Genomic DNA, 22,301 nt, shown 5'->3' with positions numbered 1-22,301 from the left:
AACATATTATACCTTACATTGCTGGTAAATGCCAACAAGAAACTATAGCAGTTTACATTAAGTGCCTCTAATTACTGTGTATTATAGCAGTTGCTTTATTACAGTTCTTGAAAATTGGTTTAAAATAAGTCAAAAATAAGTATACAAAGGTTAAACATTAGTGTACCTAAATAAATGTGCATAACTGTTACGTGCTATGTTTTAACATACGGTGTAATAACATGGTAATAACTGGGTAACTACCAATGGTCCCTGCTCTTACATGGAAAGTACTGGTGGAATCTGTGTAATTACATGGAAACAGCCTATGCCTATGGTGTTATTGTGCAATTGTATCAATATATTATTCATATAGTCTTTTCAATGTAATTACACAATAGTTGCAAGGGAAGAGTAATAACAATAGATAATTACCCAGTTATTACAATGGAATGGAATGGAATTTAAAATGCTACGATAAATTGTATGCAGACGTATTACATTTTGTACCACAAAGAATTAAGGTAAAAAGGTTTACCCACTGTAATGCATCTGAATGGACAATACAATCATAAGAAAATAAGACAAACTTCACAATGACTGTATGAATATAGCATGATAAACTGTTTAAGGGTGCGCAAAAGCCTCCTAAAACAAAAATATACATTCTAACATAAAAAATATTATATTTATCATTATAACTGAATGGGAAATTGCAGTTTTGCTAAAGCAGGAGAGTTATAATAAGCAACAGCATTCTGAGCAAGTTATAACCTTGTACAAAGTGCTTCAGCTTCAGGAATGCCTTCAAGCAATGTTGTAGTAAAAGAATCCAATTAAGACAACATAACAGAGAGACAAGACAGTCCAATGCATAGCCCTAAGCTACTCTGCGCGGTCATCCGCTCCCCTTTACATTCTCAAAGACGAAGCACATATTTCAGAAGAATGGATCAATATGCATTCGTCACATCAGCAGCTCCAGGAATGTCTAGCGCTGATATTAAACCTGGACGAGCTTGAAGGTGTTTTTCAGCTGGTCATACTAGTTTAAGATATTGGCTTTAACCCTTTGACGCCTAAGCAGAATGACCATACACGGGCATGAATATGGAAGTAGTCCAGACTAAGTAAAATAAGTTGCAGCTTCTCAAAATGCAGTTCTTTTTATTAAAATATTAAATAATAAATCAATAATTTGCATTATGAAGAGAAAAATCATACTTACAAATAACCGTTACAGAATTCAATATAACCACAAATAGCAATTTTTAAAAAGTACATAGAAAAACTTACCATAACAGCAACAACAACAAAAGGTATATAGAAAATAAAAAAGGTTTATAGTATAAATGGCAACAAAGCAGTAAACCTAACAATATTGGGCTACTGCAGTAAATGTGGCCACCACTGCAAAGCAAACAAGTAAATAAATGCATTTCATTTTTGGCATGTAAACATAATGTACTGTATATTTCCTAACTTTCGATAATTTCGCATTATGAAGGGAAAATCATATTTATATACAAAAGTTACAGAATTCAATAGAACCACAAACAGCAAATCAACAATAGCAAAAAAGTTTTTTTTTTTTTTTAAAGAACTATATGGTGATCATAAAGCAGTAATCATAAAGATTATGGGGTGATACAATAAATGTGGCCACCACTATAAGCAAGCAAATAAACAAACAAACAAACAAATAAATAAATAAATAAATAAATAAATAATGTGGCAGTGGATTAGTAGTGTGCAGGTTTGGAAGTGATGCAGTGCAGGAAATGATGTGACCACACAAAGTTCCAAGGACAAAGGATATTTTTATTTTGCTTTCCTTTAGTAATCCTTCTCAAAAATAATAGGTGGCTGGTAATACACAACTAAGTGTAACACACAGCTTAAAACAAGGGTTTCAATACCAAAGTAATATTGTTTCAAAACAGTTACAAACAGTACAACACAATACAAACAAAAACAACACAGTCCAGGTCCAGTGGGTGAAAATGTTGTTTGCAACGGGATTGTTTTGGTGCAGAGATATCCAGGTTAGGCCCCTTAGCTGCAACTCCCAGGATGGTGTAGCTGTCTAACAAAACAGAACTAAATAATTTGTTAAACAATGACTTTAGAAATGTGTGTGGCAAAGGAGAAGCCATACTAAGAAAAAGAAACAGGCTAACCCGAGTTAGAGTAACTTAATGATGAATGTGATCCACCGACTCCCAAAAAGAAAGAGAAAGATTGTGAAACAGCCAATGGAGATTCTGGAAGGAGAGATTGACCCAAGGAAAACAACAGCTCCATATAAAATGGGAAAACCTGGTGGGGAGCACGACAGTCCGAAATTGAAATGGTAGAAAATACAAATGACTGCTTCCTAACACAATTTGTCAAGGCACCAACTAGAGGGGGGGAGGGGGGGTATGACTTGCCTTGATCTAGTCTTTTCAAATAACAAAGGCAGAATAACTAAAACAGAGGTCAGAGAACCATTGGCAAACTCAGATCACAACATGGTCTCGTTTGAAGTGCTTTTTAAAACCCTAAAAGTAACAACTAAAGCTAAGGTTTACAATTTTTAAAAAGCAATCTATGAAGCAATGAAACAAAGACTAACAGAAGTAGATTGGAGTAAAATAGAGAAAACATCCACAGAGAAAGGATGGCTATTTTTCAAAAATGTAGTACTTGAGGCGCAAAAGAAATACATCCCAAAAGTAGACAAATCAAAATCTAAAACAAAATGGCCAATGGTTTAGTAGATCAATTAAAAAAGGCACTTTACAGAGCATTTAAAAGGGACCGAGAACAAAGTGCACAGAAAGAGTACTTGAAACTGCAAGTGCAAGTCAAAAAGGAAGTTAGAAAGGCCAAGAGGGAGATAGAAATGAACATTACCAAGTGGGCTAAACCAATTCCAAAAAGAATTTCCAATATTATAATAGCAAAAGAGCATTCAAGGAGGAAGTAAAATGTCTAAGTGATACAAATAGCAACACCATAGATGAAGAGAACAATATTGCAAATATATTAAGTTATTACTTTTCACAAGTTTTTACAAATCAGGATACTGATATATGCTGTTCCTAATCTACATTAATATCTTAGATTCTGATATAGTCATCAAACTTGTTAAATTTGCAGATGAAACAAAAGTAGGAGGAGTGTAAAACACTGTTGCAGCAGCAAATGTCCTTCAAAATGATCTAGACAGCATTCAGAACTGGGCAGACACATGGCAAATGACATTTAATAGAGAAAAGTGTAAGGTACTTTACGCAGGCAATAAAAATGTCCATTATAAATATCATATGAGAGATACTGAATTTGAAGGAGGAATCTATGAAAATATCTAAGAGTTTATGAAGATGTCTTCATCTACACAATGTGGGGAAGCTATAAAAAGACCAACAAAATGCTCAGATATATAGTGAAAAAGTGTTGAATTTAAGTCAAGGAAAGTAATGTTAAAACTTTACAATGCATTAGTAAGACCTCATCCAGAATATTGTGTTCAGTTTTGGTGACCTCACTACAAAAAGGATATTGTTGCTCTAGAAAGAGTGTAAAGAAGAGCGACCAGAATTATTTCTGGTTTAAAAGGCATGTCATATGGAAACAGGCTAAAAGAATTGAATCTGTTCAGTCTTGAACAAAGACTTTGCAGCGATCTGATTCAAGCATTCAGAATTCTAATTCTAGGTATTGACAATGTCAACCCAGGGGACTTTTTCTATCTGAAAAAAGAAACAAGGACTAGGGTCACAAATGGAGATTATATAAAGAGGCATTCAGAACAGAAAATAGGAGGCACTTTTTTACACAGAGAATTGTAAAAAAGAGTCTGGAACCAACTCCCCAGTGATGTTGTTGAAGCTGACAACCTGGGATCCTTTAAGAAGCTGCTTGATGAGATTCTAGGATCAATAAGGTACTAACAATCAAACGAGCAAGATGGGCCTCCTCTCGTAACTTTTCTTATGTTCTTATGTTCTTATGTTAACACTCAACACTGACAATACATGGAACATACAGTTTTTATATCTATTCACCGGTTCTTCAGTAGCCAAAACCAAGGAAGAGTTTATCTCGTCACACCCCTTTTTTTACCATTAGTCACGCCCCCTTGGTAGTGAGTGAAGTCGCCCTTGATCCAATCCACGATTTCCACCTCGCCAACCATGGGGACAATGACTTGCAGTATTGCGGCTCCGCCCCTTTTCTGGATGGCCAACTTCCAACTTTCCCTGGAATTAATTGACAGCACATCCAGTCAAAGGCACATTGTTCCCTTGACACAGCGCCATCACAGGTCAGGAGAGAGATTTATGACCAGGATTCCTTCTCTCTAGATAAAAGTGCTGTAGTGTGGTGTACGTACTATCAAGTAAAAGCCTGCTCTCGATCTTGTCCTCCTCTTCCACTTGGTAGATGAGTTTCCTGTGTTTTTTAACTATATAAGCAAAACTGGCACGTAGGATACCATTTTTTTTGTTCCTATTGCCTAGCCTTATTCAATGTTAAGGCTCAGAAAGACTGATTTGATTGCTCCATGGCTTATTAGGGTGGTGAGACACCCTGGAAAAGAAATCGTGTTATCAGTATTTAAAACCTGAAATTAGAGCGGTCCGGTGCGTAGGGGTTAATTGACATACTATTCATAATCTACTAGGAATGTATTTTTTTTCTGTTAATAAAATTATATAATATACAGTGGACCATATTTAAGCGATTTATCTCGTTCAAATCCCTGTGTTTTTAATGAAAGTGTTCTAACCTATTATTGGTAAATCATTTTGCTCCAGTTTTTCTCCCCAATTAAAAATATCCAGTTGTGCTCCTTCACTGCAGTTACTCTCCACAAGTGCCCTGGAGAACTCAGATCCAACCACCAAGCCAATCACCTCTTTACACCCAGGAGCTTGATGAGCTACTAGCCTCTGGAAAACTTAGATTGCTGCCAATGCGGCATTCCCTGTGGAATCCCAACTGGCTGTTTGACTCCCCCCGTACTCCCAGATAAAGGCATTAAAATAATTACTTTCAACATGTAGGCGTATACTCCATTTGAAAACCAATCTACTACTCCACGCTTACAAGCTCATTTGTTCCACCTAAGTGCCAGCACTAGGCATGGAATAAAAATGTCTTGTTAGTAGTGTTGAAGGTTCAGCAATCAGTGCATTCACTTTTTACCATTTTAGTTAGCTGTGATGCTTTGTACTTAATTTACAGTAATCCAGATTACACATTAGGGGATTTTGGGCAGCAAGAGAATTGTTTTGCTTGGAGGAAAAAAAATGTCACCGCCAAAGGCAAGTTCAGAAACAAAAATGCTACAATGCCTGTTTATACCAGGGAATAAATGTATCTCCTGGGGCTAATTACCCAGGAACTCAGCTCACAAACTAAGCCCTTGTTTGTCTCTTTGAATAAAGGCACAAAGATAGGGCCCTGTTTCAAGTATTCTTTGAAACAACAAACCATTTTCCTCTAGAGAACATGAAGCAGATTTGCAATTCAGAATTTATCAGAAATTAATCTGTGGCAGAGTGGCAGGCTGGAAGCCCTGCCAGTGTGTGTTTGTCTAGCAGGGTTGCCAACATTGGAGTGCCCAGCGCCGCCACTGCCAGAGTGCCCCGCACTGCTGTCATCATTGCTTCTGCCAGCATTGCCACTGCCGGAGTGCCCCGCACTGCTGTCATCATTGCTGCTGCCAGCATTGCCACTGCCAGATTTCCCCACGCTGCTGTCATCATTGCAACTGCCAGCATTGCCACTGCCGGAGTGCCCCGCACTGCTGTCATCATTGCTGCTGCCAGCATTGCCACTGCCGGAGTGCCCCGCACTGCTGTCATCATTGCTGCTGCCAGCATTGCCACTGCCGGAGTGCCCCGCACTGCTGTCATCATTGCTGCTGCCAGCATTGCCACTGCCGGAGTGCCCCGCACTGCTGTCATCATTGCTGCTGCCAGCATTGCCACTGCCGGAGTGCCCCGCACTGCTGTCATCATTGCTGCTGCCAGCACTGCCACTGTTGGAATGCCCTTCACTGCTCACTGCCAATACCATCTGGGCTGTGATGCTACCACACCACATATGGTGTTAGTAATGGGATAGCACCCTTAGAGACTCAGACCAGGAACTGAAGGTTTCAAAAGAAATAAAGAACAAAAATAAAGGATAAAAATATATAATATATATATATATATATATATTATATATATATAAAGAAAATCTAAGGGTCGTAGGAGCAACAGTCGTGGATAAAGGAGAAAGGGGCTCTGTGGTGCAGAGCTTGTGAAGAGTTTGGGCACCTGTGGAACGTGGGCCCATACGAAGACCCCCTTTGGCATGAAGACTACAGGCAGGGTGAAGTGAGTAGGGCGGAGGAGTGGCTGCTCCAAGAAATCCAACCACAGCCACCGGTCCAAAAGAGCCAGAAGGAGGACACACTTCCCAGGCACCAGGGCCAAAAAGGGAGGAGGCACCGTTGCCACTGCCAGAATACCCAGCACCCCTGCCAGCTACAAGGCAGGAGGGTAGCTGGGACTCTCGAGGTCTCGCATTGGTGACCTGCCTGCAGGAAGTGGAGCACTTTGCAGTCAACTGCCCCTTCCAGGAGGAGGAGGAGGAACAGTGGCTGGAGTGCCTCACGCTGTTGTCAGCAATGTTGCGGGCAGTGCCCCCACTGCCTGAATGCCACCGCACACATTATGGATCACAATTCAACATGAATCTGTGCAGACAAATGATCTAATGCATTGAGAAACAAAAGTTTATCTAAGGTGAAAACTATATACACTCCCAATGTACAGTATGTTTTGAAAATACAAACTTAGCAAAGAGGGCACCAAAGACACCAACTACTACCTTCCCCAATACTGTCAGTCACACAAAGCACTGTAATAAATGAACTGCTAGAATACTTGCACAAGTCCTAATGCATACCTCTTTTTCTTTTTTCATAAGGGTAAGCATGTATTCTGAAGCACGAAGGCAGCAAACATCTTCTCTATGCACAGCATGTACACAAACATGAAACCAGTGTGTATTTATGTACTTTATAATTATTATTATTATTATTATTATTATTATTTATTATTAGATTTATTATTAGTTAATAAGTTGTGTTGTAAGACACAGCTTTATTGTTATTATTATTATTATTAATACATTTCTCAGTTGTAATTAAGATACACAGATTGCTTATCACAGATCAACTGAATAATCACAAACCAACTGTCTGTTAAATGCATTGAGACAATAGTGTCTTTGGAAGAAAAGTGCTGTTTGATTACATCAGTAATAACGACTTGTAGTTTAGCTAGTCAGTTAAAAAAAACATTTTAAAAAAATGCATTTACTATCGATCACTCCATATCAAGAGCATGTTTGGATAGGTTTTTTCAGTGTGATGCCAGTTACCGTTGTGCTAAACTTCACCTGAGCGATGCTTTGCCCACAATGCAGATTTTTTGCTTTAATATCATTTATTTTGGTGCCCCCTAATCTTGCTGCCCTAGGTGGCTGCATAGTTTGCCTAGGCCTTGCTCCAGGCCTGCATACAGTGGTAATTACTATACTGCTGTGCATCTGTCTGAGTCTTTCAAATGATCTAACCCAGTGTAAATCTGCACAGTCCTTCTATAGTTTAGTATGTGTCAAACATGCCTTTCCCATTACAATGCTTTACCATGCTTACTGTTAGTGCTGGGACAAATATTTGAATATTCAGACACTGCTTGAAATGCTTGAAATGTATTTGGTGGCAAAAATGCCTGTGTCTGTATTCGTTCATATACCAGTATTTATAAATGACATCACAAAGGAAACCAATGCATAAAGGACACCTGAAATAACTACAGAAGAGTGTGCAGGAGTGCTCACCTTTCTATAACACTCTTTATTGCCACATAATTCCCAGTACAGAAGGTCACTGCAGGTACACTACAGTCAGTGAAAACGATATGGTAATATATACATCATAAAAAATAAATATACACACGGCAACTGGCAGCGCTGAAAAATAACACACCATAAAATTCTGGAACCTTGGAACGAACACACATTTAATGAAAGTTTCCAAGCTGCCCTTTAGTCATAGTTAACAACCAAGAAGTCACTTCCTCTGGGAAGAGAGAACCCAATAAAATGTATTGGCTTCTATTTAATAGGACATAACCTCAGCCTGAGAAACACTCATCTTTTCAAACAAGCCAGCACCAACCAGCAGCCACCAGAAACCTAGCACTGAGCTCTTAAAGGACGCAATCAAAACAGCATCGCTTGTGCCACAATAGAGCTTAGGCATAGTCGCTCAATTCAGTGATTTTTAGCTAAGGGTTTGCATTTTCAGATAACTTTACCTAACTAAAGCAGCTGTATACATGATGATGAATATACATTATATTCATACTGTGTGCCGGTTGACTGGCATAAACCTTCCCACCTTGGTTTCCACCTTTGCAGTGGTCTTACCTAAGGGAGTTGCTACAGTCATTCATTACATTTTGAAGAGCAATTTGTTCCTATCGTCACTAACTTTAAACCCTCAAATTGTAGGTTTAACCTATAAACACAGATATAACGCAACAAAACCAGTGGAGATTGTTACATCCTTAGCTGTTTGTGACGATGTTTCCTGCGTTCTGTTGCTTGTCTGTGCTGGTATTTAATAGAAGCAGGAATAGCAGGGGGCAATAGCAGGAAGAAATGCTCAATTCACTTTTCAGATGATATTAAAAAAAACTGCTGCTGATGGTCTGTATGTACAGCAGTGTTCAAATGTATTAGAACACCCCACTGCTTCTGTTGTTTTGAGGTGCATATGAAACCAAACCACTGGAACTGGAAATCTTGGGAAATTGTCAAAATAGGCAAATTAGTGATTGTCTATTTTAATTGATGACTTTAATATACCACACCTGCAATTAATTTAAAATAGTGAGAGAGAAGGAACACATAGCAACAAATGGTAAAATGCATGACACTTTACAGAAGTTGTTTAAAATGCCTAATTAAAGCACAAATCGATCTGACATTTTCACCCTTGTGTCTAATCTTTAAATATCCGAAAATTGAAATTCTCATTGTTCTAATACATTTGTACACTAGTGTAGTGTATTCAGACTTTTGGATTTTATAATTGAATAAAACTGTAAAATCCTGAATTCCTCTTTGAATGTCGTAACACAAAGAAATATTTCTTCAAAATGACAGCTGTTCATTTGCAAACAGCAAACAACTTTCAGGCACTAAGCTCTGCTGTGTAATTGATCAGCTGCATCAAAGTCCTGGAACTGTCATTCTTGCATGGTTACTGGTGTTGGGGAAATGAGAAGAAATAGCCGGTATTGAAGCAATGGACACTGATTTGGGGTTTTAGGATTGAACCCAACAGTATAGGCCTGAGGCCTTTTTTATCAAGTTATTGTACAATATGTTTTGCTGAATTCAAGACTGTTTAGATTGTGTTGTTTGGACTTTGTGCATGCAGGAAATAGCTTAAAAACCTTACATTCATTAAGGCTGCTTCCAAAGCTGAGGTGCACAAAGAGATCAAACAGAGAAATCAGTGTGGCATTGTTATGTTTCCAGTGTCCAGTAAGGAACCTTTACAGTATATATGCAATAACATTAGTGTCCAGTAGGTGTTCTGGGGGTATGTGATAATGTGTTGTATTAATTTGGTTAGTAGACCCAGGCACCACTTATGTAAATAAGGAGGGAGATTGACGTTTTCTTTGTAACTTTGAGTGTTGTTGTGGTCTAGATTTGCTGGTTGGTTTGTGATTCTAAGGTTTTGAAAAGCATTTCTGGGATGTCTGTTTCCTGTAAATCCATTTCCGGGGTGCGGTCATCAACCACTCAAGTGTTGATCTTTGAAACCCTCATTGGATTATTTTCTTATAATTCTGTTTTTTGGTAAGTAATGCATAGGCAAGTGTTGCAATGAACTTGGTGTTTTAGAAAAGTTGTTTTAAAGATAACAGTAATACATTGCATTTGTTTTGACACATTAGTGAATATTGCACGATATTCAAAGACACACTAAATACATGCATGACGAATAATTAAAATATTATTGTGCATATATTACAATTACCATGACAACATTATTAGAGAAAGCCATCTTAATTCCTCATTAACCCTCACTGGAGTCATTGTTTTAATCCAGCTACATTATATTTGAAGCATGCCAGTTGCAGCGCAAACATACCACAATTTGCATTTTTCTTGCAACACTTAGGAAAGTATACATTTTGTCATATGAACTAAGAAAAAATATGTTAATGAAGACAGCTGCAATATACTAATTTAAATATCTGTTGCATCTTCTTAGAGAGATCTCTAGCATTATACATTATACATTGTGAGAGTTTGCTGCAGCAGAGGGTGCCCGAAGGATAGTCTATGCATGCAAGGGTGCAAGAATCAAAATAATGTTGTTTTTGTTAAATGTAAACATCATCTGCACAATGCATTCTGTTTCATCTTCATTTTAGATCATTTTGCCTACTTTATATATATATATATATATATATATATATATATATATATATATATATATATATATATATATATATGCAAAATGAAAGGCAGTTTAGTCCCATCAAATTCTATAGTGGGGCCCCAACCTTCACCCCCAAAAAGCTTTTCTTAATCATACAATAGCCCCTCATTAAACCTGATTTGTTTGTCTAATATAAGGAGGTGTCTGGTTTTAAAACAATTAAATAAAATCGCAACACACATACATTTATAGTGTTCAATGCATTTTAAATGCAAATCATTGCGTTGAAATAAAATTGTGTTTTGTGTAGGCTGCACATTACATTATGGAAAAATATAAATCTGTACTGTAGGCCTATACAGTATACAGTACAGTAGTAAAAACAAATGAATACCAAGCGCACTTTCATAAATCATGCTGCTGCATTGCACAATGTGAATAAAAGATTATTTAAAATTGAAACTAAATGATTTTAGCATTTAATTACTACTATTATTATTTTTAACTTGGTCTACTTACTAGCCTAGACAATTGACACGAAATAGTTCATGGTCCTCTACAGATGCTTAGAATGTCCCAGAGGGGTCAGTGGCACATGTGTGCAGTTTATTGCTCCCAACACATTGGGGGAAAACAGAAATGTCACAGAAATTAGTTTTCAAGACTTGTAAGTACAGCCTGCTTTTCATGAAAATGAGGTACTTCGGTGTTCGCCTCAAAAATGCATTGAGCAACGCACAAGAAAAAATGGACTGGGAAATGCCAGCAACAATTGCAACTGTTTAAAACATGCTTTCAAAAGCTCTAGTAAGTGTTGCAGTTCCCGACAGCTTTCGTACAGCTTATGATAATAATTGAGAATTCTCATTTGCATTCCGCCCCCGAATTTATGCAGGAACGCCCATAATTACATATTCATCTAAACTTGAATCACAAAGAAAAACTGCTGCCACAAAGCATTCTCTAAAAAGCCAGAAATAGCATTGAACTTGTTTAGTACATTTCACCCTAGACTTCAGACTCATTTGCAACTGGTCTGCGACAGGCTCAACACTTTAGTACATCTACCCCATAGTGTTGTTCTAAAACAAATATCCAAAGCTACTATATATCAAATTATTGCACAATGCATAAGCAACAAATATACTGCAGTTGTATGTACAGTAAAACAAACGCATATTCAACCAAACTTATTATATATCAAACAAATGCATAAGCAACCAAAGCAGTATAGTTGAATACTAAACAAATGCATTTTTAAAAAAATGACCATTATAGAAACTCATTACTTATGTTCAATAAAAAGATCGACAATATGAATCCTTTATTAGTCCCAAGTAGTGGACAGTTCAAAGTAAATCAAGATGACTTCTGCTTTAATACCACAGCAGGTCTATAGCACAGATACAGATCTCTCTTTACAATTCACCAGACCATGAAGAAGTTCAGCACACAAACACATTAGACACTAAACCAGTAATCCCTGAACCGTAAAAGCCCTCAAGCAAACATTATCAAAAGATAAATTCTGTTATTGTACATTGCTTCCAGTGGCGGGGCCAACACGTTTTCAACCTGGAGCATCACAAATTGTGATTGAACCGATTGGGGCACTGAACTGCATTCTCAGAAGCATTGCTGTCATTCTGGAAACTAAACTGGAGGTTGATTCCCTGTAAGGAAAACACACACATATATATCTATATATATAATATATATATCTAATATATATATATATATATATTCATGTATATGTAGATATATGATGTACCTATATATATGTGTGATATGTATATGTACTTAATGAATTAACGGCAGAAGCGGCGAGGGCTTCAGTGGCTCCCGGCGAGGCCCGAGTCAGCGCAGCGGTGGTAGTGGTGAGCTGAGCCTAAACAATAATTGGCCATTTCAAATTGGGAGAAAATAAAAATAATTGGCAACAGCTAAATTTATAAGGAAAAAAAAAGGTCTGTGTTGGCTGCAAAAAAAAATGACAAGCAGACAAATAGATTTTTTAAAAACAACCTTGAATGAGAAATTCAGCAACATTTTTTAGTTGTGTTAACCTTTAAAATCTATGTTGACACATCAGTTAAAATGGCATTGTAATTTATAGCCTATCTTGCTGCCTCTAATCCCAAAATATTAAACATGGGAGAAACGTAATCTGCAAATCTGAAATGACAAAACCGAAGCTTTTGTGTTTTTCTTTATACACACTGTACATTAGTCGTAGTATGTCGAAATGTCATTGTACAGTATGAGAAATTCACCAATCATGAAGCTGGTATTTGTTTGACCCCTTTGCCATATTAACCAAATGCATGACATTGAGCTGGACCGTGTACAGCTACTGTAGCACTGCTTCTACTTGATAAAAGTATGAAATCAACAGGATAGGCATTGCCTTGAAATTCGTGATATCCTGAATTTGGACATTTTTACAATGGAGAGTGCATGCTCCTAACCTTCCTGAACAACCCAGGAACAGAGGGAGAGTACTGAGAAGAAGGGAGAGTATTTAGGGTCTGCATTACCCTTTTTGATCTTCCCAATGATGAAATTATAGCTCAATACCAGCTATTTCATTATGTGCAATCGCTTACAGTGATTGTATAATAATCTTGTTTCATTATATCATTTTCATTATGTGTATTTAGTTTTATTAGTCTTATAATAATAATAACATAATATAAAGTCAGCACACTTAGCCAACACGGGTCGTTGCCTCTCCAAATGACCTACCTATTGTTCAACTGAGGTAGCCCGTTTGGAGGGGACGCACTATTTTTCGGATTAGTCTGTTAATCTGGGCTATGGGTAGCCCATTTTGAGGGTTTCAGAAAACTGGCTCAGTAGGATTTCTGCATTTAAATTTGCCAGCTTACACCATGCATCATTAATTTTGGGCCAGTCAATATATTCGGGATGGGGTAAAATGTGTGCCGCAGCAGAGCGCTACTTTACACTCCGCCAATTTAACCCTTCGTTGGTCGATCTTGATACATGCCCCCCCCCCCCCCCCCCCCCCCCATGTCCTTTTTCTTTTTGTTTTCTTGTCATGTTAGAGTGCATGTGAGAACAGTATCAACAAAATGAGAGGTGCTTAGATTTAAATTCAAAACTTAAACTGTTCAGCATTAGTGGAATTGTCTGTTTGGCTTTCTGTCTGCCTAGACACTACAACAGTTTTAATAAGCTATGTTCTTGTATGTCCATCTTTTGGAAATCTGACAAAGTGAGGGACACTGGCTTCAGACAGACATGGTGCCAGGAGAAACCACAAGAATATCCCATCCCAGCCCTGTGACTGAGCACAACACAAGCCTGACCCAAACACCAAATTGTGTGGTAGTTTTGTGGTTTGAACTAAACGTCAACTGGATTCAAACCAAGTCCTCCAGATAAATACTAAAAAGGGTAGTTTCACTTTCAGAATGGCCTAATAGCATTGCAATATACAGAACAAGAACAGTAGAATCGAGGTGAGTAATGATTTAGAAGCCACGCAGGAATTTGTATTCTTATATGTTAATTAGAGAAAAATAAGCCTTGCAATTCCCCCAAGTGAGTTTACTTTTATTTAGTTTCTATAGTTTCTATAGTTTGTACATCATTGTTACTGCTGACTGATCGGCCTATACTTTGATAAGCCACATCTTGGGTTTTAGAGTATTTTACAGCACTTTTTAATGACCCTGGGTTGCATCCAGGTAGACTCCCTGGTTCTGTAAAATGCTCTAAAAACACTGGCTTTTTTGTGCAAGGTCTATTGATCAAATTGACCCCTTTGAATTTGTGTTAAGCTAAAAAAAAAAAAAAAAGCAAGCATAAGGCATTTCTGTAGTTGACCCTCCCTCCCTGGTATTCTGTATTTATTAGGCAACTTTTTCAGGGTTCAGTGGTCATTTTGTTAACAATTTAGTACTGAGGGGACAGGGAAATTTAAAGTTTGAACTCCATAATGGAATAGATGAGCAATGTTTTGTTTATTTGCAGACAGATGTCTTCTTGGTCTTAATATTATTTCACAAGCATTATAATCAAAAAAAGTTCTATAACTGTTTATATGAAATCTATGGGGGACGAGACGTTGCCCAGCTAAGAAAAAAGAAAAAAAAAACATGTATGCATTATTAAAGTATACATGCCATGGCCAAAGGGGGGTGGAGAGGTACTATACAGTAAAGTTTATGACCAGGAGTGGGCTTGTCAACCTTTTCTGTGTCATAAACTTTCCTCACTTATTTATTTATTTATTTTTTATTGTTATAAGCAGGACTAACCTGTGGATCTCGTTATATAATCAATTCTCTAAGAAAATATGTGCTTTAAACAATACAAATAAGGTGCCCTGAATACTATACTCCCTTATTTGATTAGTGTTTTCTCCTGTTTGGAGCCGTCATGAGTTCCAAATAGAGAGGGTTTGGGTCGCTGACCCGCAGGCACGGATTTAAATGTATTCCAGACAATTCATTAACAGTGCATGAGTGTTTGTTACCAGTCGGGGAAAAGATAGGATACGGAAATATAAAATATGCTTAAAGAATGAATGAAGCCATCGTTGTTTTTCTTAACAATGAACTGTTACTGAACAGGATTGTTAAAGAAGGTTTGTGGATAAAAGGGTTTTGTCAGCGTCTTACCTTTAGCTTCACCTGTCACTAAAGCTATTCTTTCAAATGTCTCACCTTTCATTAAAGATGATCTGATTGTTAATGAACTGTTATGACACAGTCCTAACATAATAATGTCCTCAATCAACCCCATTTTCGCTTGGGTGTAAAAGCCTAGATGTTAAACATGTAATGTCTTTTAGGAGAAAAGTTTTCATATTATTGAAAATATATATTATTATTGATTAGTGACCCCAACTCACTTATTGAAGTTGCGTGGACTTTCAATATTCACGGCAAATGTGATATATTCGGAAGCACAGAATCAATTCAATTTTTTCACTGTGGTTGACAAGGACTGGGTGATGAGCAGCAGACACAGAAACACGTTTTAAACGTACTGATATTGTTTTTAATAATTTATATGCATCAAAGGAGAGCAGAGAAAGAGTTTTTTTTTGTTTGTTTTGTTTTTTAATTAAGCCAGGTTTTGTCTAATTGTAATCCTGCACATATGATTTTAGTGGGGGTGATTTTAATTGTACAGAACATTTTATTATTGATAGGAATCATGAGGAGCCACACCCCCAGTCTTCTAAAGAACTGTCTGCTGTTTTAAAAGTTTAAAGCCTGGTTGATGTCTGGTGGAACTTATATCTGGACAGATTGTACTGCTCCAAACTAAATCTTAATCAGATTCATCATCCCCACTATGTTGTGTGATCACCACTACTGCTCAGATACACCCATTTTTTCAGCTTCATTCGGCTCCTATTGGTCTCACTCGCCACTGAAAGGTTTTCTCGGCTTTTTCCAGAGAAAAAAATAATAGAGACCGGTGCTTTACGTCTTTTTGAAAACTGTAATGTTGGACATGGTCTGACATAGGACCGCAAAGGGTTAATGTTGAAATTGTTGTTGAAAACATGAAATTGACTTTGCTTATTTCTCCATGACCAGCAAAGCTTTCAGCAGCACTGATGTGTGAGTGAGGGGTTGTGTGTGGTTAGGAGGAGGAAGAGCTGCAGCTGTTTGTATGAAATTAATATGTGTATGTACAAGTCTCTCTCTCTCTCTCTCTCTCTCTCTCTCTCTCTCTCTCTATCTCTCTCTCTATCTATATACATATATATATATATATATATATATATATATATATATATATATATTATATATATATATATTATATTTATTAAAATTAATTAAGCCTAAAATTAAGCCTAAAGTAAACATAATTTCATAATAATTACTTTAGAAACTTTATTGTTCATTATTAAATTAGCTATCTGATTATAAATTATATTTCATACTTTGTCTTTAATTATTTCTAGTGATTGACCTGTTGGATCCAGACTGGATATACAGTATTACTGATTATTACTTTTGAATTATTATTATTGTAATAAATACTATGTATACTTACTGAACAAGTGCAATATATATATATATATATATATATATATATATATATATTATATATATGTGTAGTGGGTAGATTAGAAGGAAGGCAGAGGCAGAAATGAGTGTGTACTCTTTTAGGAATAAAGTTATACTGGGGGGAGGATGGGACAGGAAGGGAACACAAATTTCATTCAAAACAGCTTCTGAGAATGATATTTCTCAGCTGTATCAAAATAAGATGCCACTGTTTTGATATTTTTTCAATGGAGTCTTTAATCATTCCCTAAGCAAGACAGTTTACATTATGTTTGCTGAGAATGAGTTCAGTGTACCCATGCAAAGTCAAGTTTTAGGTGTCCATTTGGTCTCAACAGTATGTTGATGCTCAGTTTTCTTGAAAACGTGGTAGCTCTACCCTAATAGGTGTACCAAGCACAGCAGCAGAATAAAAGGAAGTCAGGGACTCACCACTTTAAAGTCCTGGTAGGTGCACACCTGGCCCTTGAACTTGCAGCTCAGCATCATTTCTTTCATGTCGTGTCCCACTCGCTCCATGAACTCCAGCATGCTGAAAGGTTTGGGTTTGTAGTTTTCGAAGTAGGCTTTCTCCTTCAGGATGGTCAAGACCTCTGGCTCGGCCAGGTGAGGGTCAGGGATGTCCATGTGGACGTTGAGCAGGGCCAGTAGCTCTCCAGCATGGTAGAGGTCATTGCGGCTCAGCTTGGAGAAGCGGTACTGGTTGAGGTTGCAGATGGTGACGGCCGGGAAGACCAGGCTGTTAGCCACCACCTCGTCCACCTTGGTGACATGGGGATAGGAGAAGAAGTAGGCCACTCGTTCAGAGCTCTCCACCACCAGCAGTCCAAGAGAGACGATGAAGGCCACCATCCAGAGCAAGCGACGAATGGTCATTGGCCCGTAGATGAAAATGTGCCGGATTCCGTGGAAGGTAGAGTTGCCAGCGAAAACCTGGATGTTGGTGGGTTGAAAGCTCCCCAAACTGCCCTCACTTGGGGTTTGCTTCAGATCCATCCCTTCTTTTATAATCCACGTTGTATTCCAAGGTTCCAGACTGAATATAATCCTTGGTGAAGGGGATTTTTTTTTTTTAAAGGTTGAAAGCTTTTGTCTCCTCAAACTAATCTCTTGTGATCCACAAGAGATTAGCGTCTGCTGAGATCAGTAGGTCTTTAGCCTCCTTGCCGGTAAATATTTACTCCTTATTCAAACTCTTACCTCTTGACTTCTTCAGCACCATGAAGGAGGGAGGCAGGCGTCTGTATCGGGGAAGCCACCAAGGTGAGCTCTGCAAAGGGAAAGTGGCAGCCAATGAAAAAATACCTTTTTGTATCTCTCTCCTTCTCTCCCTCTCTCCTACTTGAATCACTTCCACCTCCTCCTGACAATCAAGATGGCACGTTTTGAAGCAAGGAAGCACCCTGCAGCCAGTTAACTAGTGCATAATCCACAGGGAACAGCCAGCCTCCTTGAACTAAATTTATTAAGAGTGTGCAAAAGGAAAAGAGAGAGAAAATAATAATCATCCATTTATTTTTGCTTTATTTAAATTCCCGGCTGTCGAAATAGCTGCCGGACTCTTAGCTTTTGGAAGCTTTGCGGAGCACGTCAAACCCCCTCTTCTCCTTCTCCTCAGTGCAAAGGGGGTTCTCTCAGAGCAGTTGACGAGGATTCAGAGGAAATTAAAAAGAAAAAGGCAACACAGAACTGCGCTAGGAAAAGGGACACAGCACAAACAAAAAATAGGCTGCCTGGACTCACCACATTGGTGTCTGTAAGCATACAGAAGCCTGCAGGCAGTGAGAGTTCTGTGATGTCAGTGACTGAAAAAAATAAAAAGCAGCTGCTTTTTTTCACTGTTTTTTGTTTTTTTGGAGAAATGAACAGTGTTTATGGAAGCTCAGGACTTGATGCTGAAAACAATTGACACAAACGGGTAAATCATAGATCTGTTGCATCTGCCACATGTCTGATTGAAGGCTTAAGCTCAATCCATCACAGGATTTTGAGATACACAAAAGAAGCTTCCAGCAGTGCTAGTGTTCTGGGCACCGTGCAAGCTTTGAAGCAGACAGGAGAGAGAGAAGAGAGAGAGAGAGAGAGAGAGAGAGAGAGAGAGAGAGAGAGAGAGAGAGAGAGAGAGAGAGAGAGAGAGAGAGAGACCTAAAACAAGAGATGGGAAGGGGGCTGGTAGTGAAAAGAATGCTTCTGCAATTCAGCTACATTTTATATTGATGAATCATTTTATTGATTTTGTTGCATTTTTGTAACTCAATGGGAACTTAATTTGGTTTCTAGCTACGTCACACCAACTCAACAATAAAGTACAGGTACTCATACGTGTGTCAAGCCCAGGTATATATATATATATATATATATATATATATAGATATATATATATAATATATATATATATATATAATATATATATAGGTAATCCATTAACATAGGAGGTCAGTGTTATAGGTGGGATTGGCAAAAAAAAAAAAAGGTTTCCACTCTTCAGCAACATTCGTTTATTATTTAATAGAGAAGATTCATTCAGATTGTAGATCCTACCAAAGTTTTCGTACACTGTGTTGTATGTGCTCCATGCGCTGACACTGCTGGTAGTGTCACGTGAGTGTGTTGGTATGTAAATCAATCCTGTCCACCTGCGGGGCATCAACTTTAACCTCTGCCTCGATCTCCTGCCTGTCACTCAGCAGAGAATGCACGCCCCCATAATGCAGACAGCTGCTCTGTCACAAGCATTAATACCCTTTATCTTTCTAAACAAGGGATTTAGGGGAGCTCCCTAATAAAAGCTGAATCTCAGAACAATAATTGTGTGTATATAGTAATTGTTACAGCTGTGTATAATGGGATTTAAACAGGATTCATTTGTCCTCCTTTTTACATATCCACCCTTCCTCTGGTCGTGTGTGTGTGTGTGTGTGTGTGTGTGTGTGTGTGTGTGTGTGTGTGTGTGTGTCTATATATATATACACTGTACCAAAACCCTTCTCAAGCACTGCTTAGATTAAATTGGTCTGGATGGCTCTTAGTGAAACATGTTTAAAACTATACTCTGAGTGCTCTTACAGTCGAACTCCAATTGTTTCATCGAGTGCTCAGATTGCTTTTTTTACAGTATGTTTGAACCCCTGCTGAATCTTAATCTCTTTTATGCAGCACATTTCATTAACAAACAACTCTGAATGTACATGTTTTATGCAAACTTGAATTGCATAATTAAAATATGTGGCCAAGTGGCTTGTGCATGGACTGGGGTGCGCACCATTGCTGCACCTACACATGGTGCTGAGCACAGATTTGCAATGGGAAATGAACATCACCTATTTGTTTACGAGAGAACAATAATCCCCCTTCCCATTAAGACCTGGCCACAAACACTTCTTAAATGAACGATAGGCTAGTTCTCCACCACCCACAAAAGTACATATAAGTATATGACTACTATTGCATAGAACCACACAAGCAACATTATAAACCTCCTGCATCATGTCAGTGAATCAGGTTCCCTGTAGAACGGTCATTATCCTGCAGGTAGATGTCCTCTAAAAGCTAACGGGACTTTAGAATTTCACTTTAAACAGTGACATACTTTTCAAACAGCCTAAGTGATCCAGACCAAAATATAACCTACACTTTCTTTTTTAAAAGGTCTTCATACACAAAAACATTTATTTGGTTTATAATAGCATTAATCCCCTCCTCAGCCATCATTACCAGTAGGAAATTGACCCTTTATCACCGGTGTCCAGTATTGACCCACTGAATTAAACATTATAATTTTAAAGCAACATAAACAGTACATTATTTATTTGAGGAGCTGTTCAGCTTGTGCTCCATGCTTTGCCAGTATGATTTCTTAGTGACTTTGCAATTATTTGCTGCCTGCAAAGGCTGCTGGGATCTTGTCCAGGCATGTGAAGTTGCACAGTGCCTGGCTGTGTGAAGTTTGCAAAACTGTGAGGGACTGAGGCACGTCAAAGTTCTATGCCAGCCCCTACTGTCCAGTTATCAGGTGAGCTCAAGCGAACACCTGCAGGGCTGCAACATCCTTTGTCAAGGTCCTGGGAGTAAGGAGGGGGTTGGCTTGTGGATCGGAGGATGCCCCCTACTCTCCAGTTCTCAAGAGCTGTTATAGGTGCTGCTGTAGTCATTTTGGGGGGTAGAAACAGGTACAGTTGGGCACTCTGAGTTACAGGTACAGAGCATGCATTAAATGTATGGCCATATTCATGGTATTCCAAAGTGTCATTAGTAGTTGTTTTTAGGCTTTCAGGCATTCTTAAGTTGTGTATTTCTTGTTCTGTAAAATATTTGGATCTTTTTCCTGTTTCAGAATCAGTTGTGTTAATGACACTTCTTTTAATTTCCCCTCCATATTCAATATTGGCTCAATAAAAACAATACAAAATACTGGAAGAGTTCTCATAATTCAAACTATGTTACTTTTTGCAAAAGTGTTTTCTTAAGAGAAATGTCTGTGTATGTCAAGTGACCAAAGACACGGGTACAGTACCTCAAAGCTAACTCTCTGCTTGCTCTTGTTTACAAGAGTACAAATTCCTCTTGACAAAAGAGCACTCACTCATTAGACAGTTCTCCAATGTACTTGCACCCTCTTGTGGTAACTATCTATAAATACTGAAGAGAATGCTTATGGCTACATACATACTTTTATAAGACAAAACTTATAAGAAACATCACAGTCAAGCAGACAAACATTGTGGCTAAAACCTTCATCAGAGTAAAGCATGTTCAATATAATCTTGCATTCCATTCACTTTGAATATCTTTGGCAGTCAATCTCAGATTGTTATTAACCTTCCTTCTTCTTTCTTCCAGACCGAGGGAGCGTTGGGACATTATCACGAGTCTTGTAATAGAAACAATAGTTGAAATTGGGAAACTCAAAAAAGGGAAGCTTTTATTTTCTGTTTTTTAGCCGTTGTTGTGTTTTGTATTACTTGTTGTTTACATTTTTTTAGCTGATTTAGATCTTAGATTAGATGTTAATTGTGGGTTTGAACTTTTAAAGTGTTGCTGTTATGAGTTATGTAAGTTGATTAAACTACTGTATAGTTTAAACTAGCGCGTTGCCGCACTGATTCTTAAGCACAGTTTTCTAAATTACTGATGTAAGTGGGTGCTTAAACTAATAGTTATTACTAAAGGCCTGTTTAAAAGTTTGTAGAGTAGTGATATAGTTGGGTACTTAAACCAATAGTTATTACTAAAGCTCTGTATGTAATGTGTAAAGTGTTGATACAGCTGGGTGTTTAAATTACCATTTGCTTCTATTTTAACCCAGCCTAATGCTCACTGCTGTTAAGTTGCTGGGACTTTTGATGTCCTATTGCACTGATGGTTAAGTTGCTGGGCTATAACAACTAATCTGACTTCAAGAGTGTGTACCTATAGTTGTTGTGATTTAATTGTTTTTCTTTAATTATTATCCTTTTACGTAATCCTTATAATTATATTCACTTATGTAGTTCCTTGTTTATTGTGCACTTGGGTTAATTAGTTTTGTTGTGTGTACATTTAGTTATTTTAGATTACTTAACTGTTTAAAGCTGTTCATTAAGTTGTGACTATTGGAAAATCCTGAATACTATAATCACTGCTATACAGTTGTTCCCACTGTACTACTTGATTGACTGTCCAGCTTGTCTGTTTTTAATAAAGTAACTTTTTAAGATAGTTGTTTTCCTGGTGCTTCTCTCTGTTCCTGTTCCTGTTCCTTTATTGTATCT

General features: G+C 37.8%; 1 protein-coding gene across 1 annotated transcript in view; it reads right to left on the bottom strand.

Moving 5' to 3' along the window:
* Window positions 1-18,566, bottom strand: part of LOC121324635 (acid-sensing ion channel 2-like) — a 330,778-nt gene extending 312,212 nt beyond the window's left edge. The window contains exon 1 of the mRNA XM_041266730.1: window positions 16,984-18,566. Coding sequence (XP_041122664.1) covers window positions 16,984-17,547 — 564 coding nt within the window. The 5' untranslated portion in view covers window positions 17,548-18,566. The remainder of the gene's footprint in view (window positions 1-16,983) is intronic.
* Window positions 18,567-22,301: the final 3,735 nt, after the last annotated feature.

The sequence above is a fragment of the Polyodon spathula genome, chromosome 12 (assembly GCF_017654505.1).
Source record: "Polyodon spathula isolate WHYD16114869_AA chromosome 12, ASM1765450v1, whole genome shotgun sequence".
Classification (NCBI taxonomy): Eukaryota; Metazoa; Chordata; class Actinopteri; order Acipenseriformes; family Polyodontidae; genus Polyodon; species Polyodon spathula.
The sequence above is the reverse complement of the archived record's forward strand: the minus strand, read 5'-3'. Positions and strand labels throughout refer to the sequence as shown.